Source organism: Eriocheir sinensis, chromosome 33 (assembly GCF_024679095.1).
Source record: "Eriocheir sinensis breed Jianghai 21 chromosome 33, ASM2467909v1, whole genome shotgun sequence".
Lineage (NCBI taxonomy): Eukaryota > Metazoa > Arthropoda > Malacostraca > Decapoda > Varunidae > Eriocheir > Eriocheir sinensis.
The window spans coordinates 11,954,072-11,960,107 of record NC_066541.1 but is presented as its reverse complement, the minus strand read 5'-3'; the positions used below and the strand labels follow the sequence as shown (position 1 = coordinate 11,960,107).

At 39.9% G+C, this 6,036-nt stretch overlaps 1 protein-coding gene across 1 annotated transcript; it reads left to right on the top strand.

Annotated features, from left to right (window-relative positions):
* Positions 1–449: 449 nt before the first annotated feature.
* LOC127006746 (HIG1 domain family member 1A, mitochondrial-like) lies at positions 450–5,753 on the top strand. Its single transcript, XM_050877036.1, has 4 exons — positions 450–548; positions 2,783–2,804; positions 3,299–3,382; positions 3,527–5,753. Exons 2-4 carry the CDS (start codon positions 2,786–2,788, stop codon positions 3,733–3,735), a joined length of 312 nt encoding a protein of 103 aa, XP_050732993.1. The 5' UTR covers positions 450–548; positions 2,783–2,785; the 3' UTR covers positions 3,736–5,753.
* Positions 5,754–6,036: the final 283 nt, after the last annotated feature.

The following is a 6,036-nucleotide window of genomic DNA, read 5'->3' as shown; positions in this document are numbered from 1 at the left end:
GGACGTTGTAATATATACTGGTCTCAAGTTGCCTGGTATATTGTACCATCAAAAATCGTGTTATTTTAGATATATAATCGTCAACACGACAAAATATAGTTCGTCTGACGTAGAAAGCTATAAAAAATGTGGTTTGTAGCGATTCAATCTAGCGAGATCAATTAAGGCTCGGCTAGCGGCCGCAGAGCTGGGGTGAATGCAAGAGTTGTGTTGTCGAATTTGAATACTTCAAATTCTGACGAATGCGAATACGAATTCGAATACACTGAATTGGTTTTAATTCGAATACAAATACGAATACTTCCTGAAAGTATTCATGAGTACTTTTCATTGGAAAATACCTTTTTGACGTATCTGGGTATAGCAATGTTCTAATTAAAGTTATGCAACAGTAAAATGAGCTCATGAACAATGACTTATTCGAATATATTACAACAGGAACACCGAGTACGAACACTCCATCCGTGGTAGCGAGACAAGCACAAGCAGCCCCTGGCAGCCCTGACCATCACAAGCCGTCCCGTCCTGCGCCAGCCAGCCCAGCCAAGGTCAGTGTGTACGGACCTCACCACCCCCCGCAGACACTAATTACACCCTGGCGACACAGTGACGAACGGATCAACAATACCGAGACACCCAAGAGTGGAGGTAAAGGCAATGGCAATAACGAGGGCTAGGCAGGCAGGAACACAGCCGGTTAACTCAGTCTGGGGAGATTACATAAGCACAAATCACCTTAATACACCTTTATAGTCCCTAATTACACCCTGGCGACACAGTACTAGGGATAACACGATACTCAGACACCCATGAGTGGAGGTAAAGGCAATAAAGGAGGCTAGATAGGCCGGTTAACTAACTCAGCTGCCGGGAGCAAATCTTTCAACCTGGGAGTCTTACGCAAGCACATACTTCACCCACTTGAGACTCTTTATTTAGGCCTTTTTACTGCCTCTAAATTCACTTATCGGGGTCTGGGTGCATTGCTTTCGTTGGCATGCTAAGGCCCCACTGTTATCAGGAGTCTAGGAGGATGGCCAGGTTAAATAATTGAGTATGTATTAATGTATTTATTGACTGGAAAATGACTACTGCATCTCTTAGTCCAATTATAAGTGTTATTTTAGGGTTTACGAGAGAGTTCCGAGTGTATTTTGCAGTAAAATGGCGTAAATAAAGAGTAATATATCCGTTTCAGACCCCACTGTTACATGGCCAGGTTAAATAATAGAGTACTAATGTATTTATAGACTGGAAAATGACAGCTGCATCTCTTAAGTCTCATTATTATATGTGTTGTTTTACGGTCTACAAGAGAGTCCTGAGTGTAATTTTTAAAGGAGTGTCATATATAGATCAAGGTCAGTGTGGCTATCTCCTGCCTCTCTGTCTACTGTCTGTGACTCTTAAGAAGGCTGCCTGGCCCTTTCTCCTCCTTGTCATCTAGCCAAAGGTCCAAAACCCATCCTAAGGTGACGTGTTTCTGAGGTATGGTGTGATTTTTCTCGCCTTATGAGGTATACAAGGGGGCTGTCTGTTTGTCTGTCCATTGTCTGTAAGTCTGGCATGACAGATCTGTTAAAGGTCACTCATAAGTCTTATGGATGAAAGTATATTTTTCAGGTGGATTATGATGTTTTTTTTAACAGAATCAGACTTGTTGCGAGTCATTTTCCTGTAAATTTTCGGTAAACAGCATCCTCCAAATATAAAGGCGAAACCATTTTTTTCTGATTAGTTTTGATGTGCTTTGAACGAATCTAACCATTTCTGGCGCAAATCATTTTTTTTATTTACCGGTATTTACTTTTTTTAAGATCTTTCTCTGTCTGACTTGTAGCTGAGGTATGGATTAGTGTTTGCTTTGTGTTAGTAACTTGGACATATGGTTGTCTATTGTTCACTGATACCAAACACAGTCCCTGGCCCTTTCTCTTATCAGTCACCTAGTAGAGGAATAAAATCCACTCCAGCCTGCCAACATAAGGTGAAATGTAGGGACCACACACAGGGGGACAGTGACGGCAACCTGTGAGCTGCTTACCTTGCTGGCCCGAGGTGTTGGCAGGGCACCTCTTGCCTCACACCTGCCCTCCACACACCTGAAACAAGAAAATCAAGGGCATTAGGATAGTAGATGTAGTAAAGTACTGGACGTGATAAGTAAATGTATACTCTCATTATGTCAGAAAATGCAGTTTGAGCCTCAATACTATAGTGAAGGGATGAATTACATATCCCTAAACTATAACATGGAGCCACGAATGGTTTAAAACTCATCCTGACTCCACTCAGTAATTTTCAAGCTTAACTAGGGAGATATAATAACATGTGAGGCTTAGTAACATGTGACACCCAACTAACATGCAGGACGAGTAAAGTAAATACCATCGCGAGACGTAAGGGTGAGGCATGGCTAGGAAGGATTATGTATTACTACCTTTCTTAAGGGGTTATTACACTGGGCAAATTTTCCGTGGATCTTCAGTCAAACCACGATTTCCGCTGGCGTGGTTCTCATATTTCCGTGGTTTTCCGACGTGTCCATGATCTTCCAAAGCTACGGTAGATTTCACCGAAGGACAACGGTATTACTCACCATCATCATCATCAGCAATAACAAGAAACAAATGAGAACCACGCCAGCGGAAATCGTGGTTTGACTAAAGATCCACGGAAAATTTGCCCAGTGTAATAACCCCTTAACTAGTATTTCTGTCCCTTTGTATGTATTCTTTTGATGAATTTAATCTATATATACATTTTTCCCCTTGCAATGCAGCTCATGGGGAGGGATGATCATGGTGAGAATTATGTACTTTGTTAACTGGTCATATAAACAAACAGTGCAGTAGTTTTTTTTATTTTTTTATGTGGCTAGTAATTCAATAATATTCACATGGTGTACTGCTTAACTTTATACCGTATTTAATGCCATTGTTGTATTTTTGGAGGTGGTATTCATATTGTATCACCCTCTACCCTCTTCCCTATATTCCCCTACCATTATAGTTTAACCCAGTAGCAGCAGGGATCATGTTTCATAATGGTCCCTCTAAGCAAAAAAAAATGAGTAAAAATCATCACTCGCACAAACCATTTCATAATACATATCAGAGCATTTGTGATTTGTTTATGCATCATCTATTTTGGGGAGTTTATATCACGGCACAAATTTGGCCCGTCGCTGCTACACGGTGAAGCCACAAATTTGGCCCGTCGCTGCTACCAGGTTAAATGCACACAAGCCTTATATTTGCATCATCCCTCACATGCTGATATATCATTTCCTTCACAGGCACCATGTCCCACCCTCACTATGGAGAGTCCCACAGCGACCGTCTGGCCCGCAAGGCAAAAGATGCCCCCTTCATGGTAGCGGGTGAGTGTTGTGCTCTTTCAGTGTTTTGGGTAGTGGCTTTCTGTTTGGTCATGCTATTTGAGATATTATTGCACTACCATCACTGTTATATGATAATTGAATCAGCATAATGAGACCAAGCATTTATGAGCCATATCTCCACAGGGCTGGTTGGGCTGGTGGGTCTGGTTGGGTATGGTATCTATGGGTTCAGGAGCCGCAAGATAAAGACATCAGTGTACCTGATCCACATGCGTGTAATGGCCCAGGGCTTCGTGGTGATGTGCCTGACAGCAGGTGTGGGCTACAACCTCTACATGCGGCACGTCCATCCCCGTTTCTACCCTCCCAGCATAGAAGAGAAGAAGGAATAGGATATCAAAACTCGTTGCAGAAATGACCATTAGAAACTGGGGTGTACGCTGCTTTACTTTCGTAGACTTGATTAAGCTTATTCTTCATAGATGAACTGTACTGGTATGGAGCTTCTTCACTTCAGGAATGTATATGGATATTCCATAGAATAAAAGCTTTTAACTGGACGTGGAGGAACTTACCACGTTTTTGCATCCTGTGTGTGATACCATTTATTGGAAACTGAAGTATTGGAGTGGCATATATTTATAAGTCAAAAATCTAATTAGTGTTTTCTTGAGCCAGACACTTGTGTATTGGATTCACCTGAATATTCACTTAACTTATTAAAGATGAACCATTTTAATAATTCAAGGCAGTACTTTGGATTTGAATTGACATTTGTATAAAGTATGAAAAACTATCAAGTATACTTTCATGAGCTGGATGGGTGGAGTAAAGTGCGTGCTTGGTGGTGGAAGTTTTGGTGTTGTTGGTTGTTATCTGAATGTTTGGTTTGTTGTAATCTGGATGTCATCTGAATGGTGTTGCTGTGGTTGTTGTCACATATGACATGTTCAGGTGTACATCTTCCAAAAGGCCAACCAAAATTTTTATCCATGACTCATTTTTCTCCTTATTTCTCCTCTGCTGTTTTGTTGTCATGAACCTCATAAATTGGGACACACTAAACATATATATTATATTTATATTATTTTTATAATAACAAATAATATATAACTTATCAAAGAGAGACTGTGACTGTTGGGATTAATTGATATTTTTATAAGGCAAACTACTGGAAAGGTTAAAACCATAGTAACAAATTTCATACTTTCGCTCTTCAAAGTCTGTGCTCTCAGTGGCTCACATTATGACAAAGAAGCAAACATGTAACATAAAAGATTCTACACAAAATATCAAGATGACTTTTTAACACCACTTTCAAGACTTTCTCTCCAGAGTATATAAACTACTCAAATAGCAGCAATCAAGAGCAGAACAGACAAGGCCATTCCATTCACATCTCAAACTACCTACCACAACCACTATGTCTATCAAATATCATTCAGCTATACCTTCCTCCCTCCCTCCCTTCATTCAACAGGAGAGCCAATCATTCTGTGCCATGTTGCTGGTGCTGTGTTAATGTTGGCAAGTCAGACAGGTGTTGGAAGCCCTACCATGACCAAGATAAGTTGTATTGGATTCCAAGTACATAGTATTGTGCTGTGCCCTGCTTTCTTGAACTACATTACCACTTTCCCATTGCCAATACTGATTCTATTTATACAAAGAAGTCATTGCTGAATCCATTGCTCCATAGCATTGCAAGGCCCATCAAGGTGATCAATTTGGTGACATATATTCTTTGTAAATATTTGTGTAAATAATTTCCTTGCTTTAAGTTGTCATAGAATATGATTTTGATGTGATGGATATTGTACAGAATTTTACAAAACATAGCTTCATTAAAAATAAGTAAAGCATTGAAAATTTACTCACTACAGCTGCATTTAAGAATGCCAGCTTTTTTTTCCAAGTGTTTATTTAAAAAAGATATTGGACCAATCTTATTTTCAGTTTTGTATTTCAGGAATAAGAATTTCACGTTCTTTAATATCCAGGTAGTCTGCTGGTTACCAAGCCTCTGCATCCCATTATTGTAAACATATATACCATAGGTCCTTGTCTGGATATTCTACGTAGGTATGAGTTTCCTGCTTATTATCACCTAGGTAATGCATTTATTTTCTCGTGCCTATGCCAAAATTCAGTCCCGATATGTGACACAACCTTTCCTTTGAGCACAAGTTTCCCCTTGACTTGGAACAAAGGTCTGACATGTGACTGTTGCCTCATCTACATTTAACTGTGAGGTCCAAGCTTTTATTTGTGTACATAAATTCAAACCAACTGTGGACAGTTTGCCGATACAATGTGATATGATGATGAATGCCAAAATATGAAATGTGTTGTAAAGCTTTTGAGTATGGAGTTTGTGACTTTCATTAGGAATTAAAAGGCACTGATTGTTTGATAACTTTTATTGACCTGTGTTGAAGGAGAGCACACTCTGGCTACAGTTTCTGATGCTATACAAAACAAGTGCTAAGATGCCAATGGAAACACAGACGAATCCTGTGTGCCGAGGCGAAGAAAAGTTCTCCTGCGACGCAAAGGAAAAGATACTGTTTGGGGTTCATTTTTGACAACCGAAAATAAGAACTTGACCTCTACTACATGTGAGTGAAATGATAGCTATGAGTAAATCCCTGACTAATCCCACTATTAGCTGCAGTGAGCTGTAGCGACAGCTT

Coding starts and splice junctions, on each gene's coding strand:
- LOC127006746 (XM_050877036.1), top strand. Junction 3,383..3,526: donor TGCCCCCTTCATGGTAGCGG/GTGAGTGTTGTG, acceptor ATATCTCCACAG/GGCTGGTTGGGCTGGTGGGT.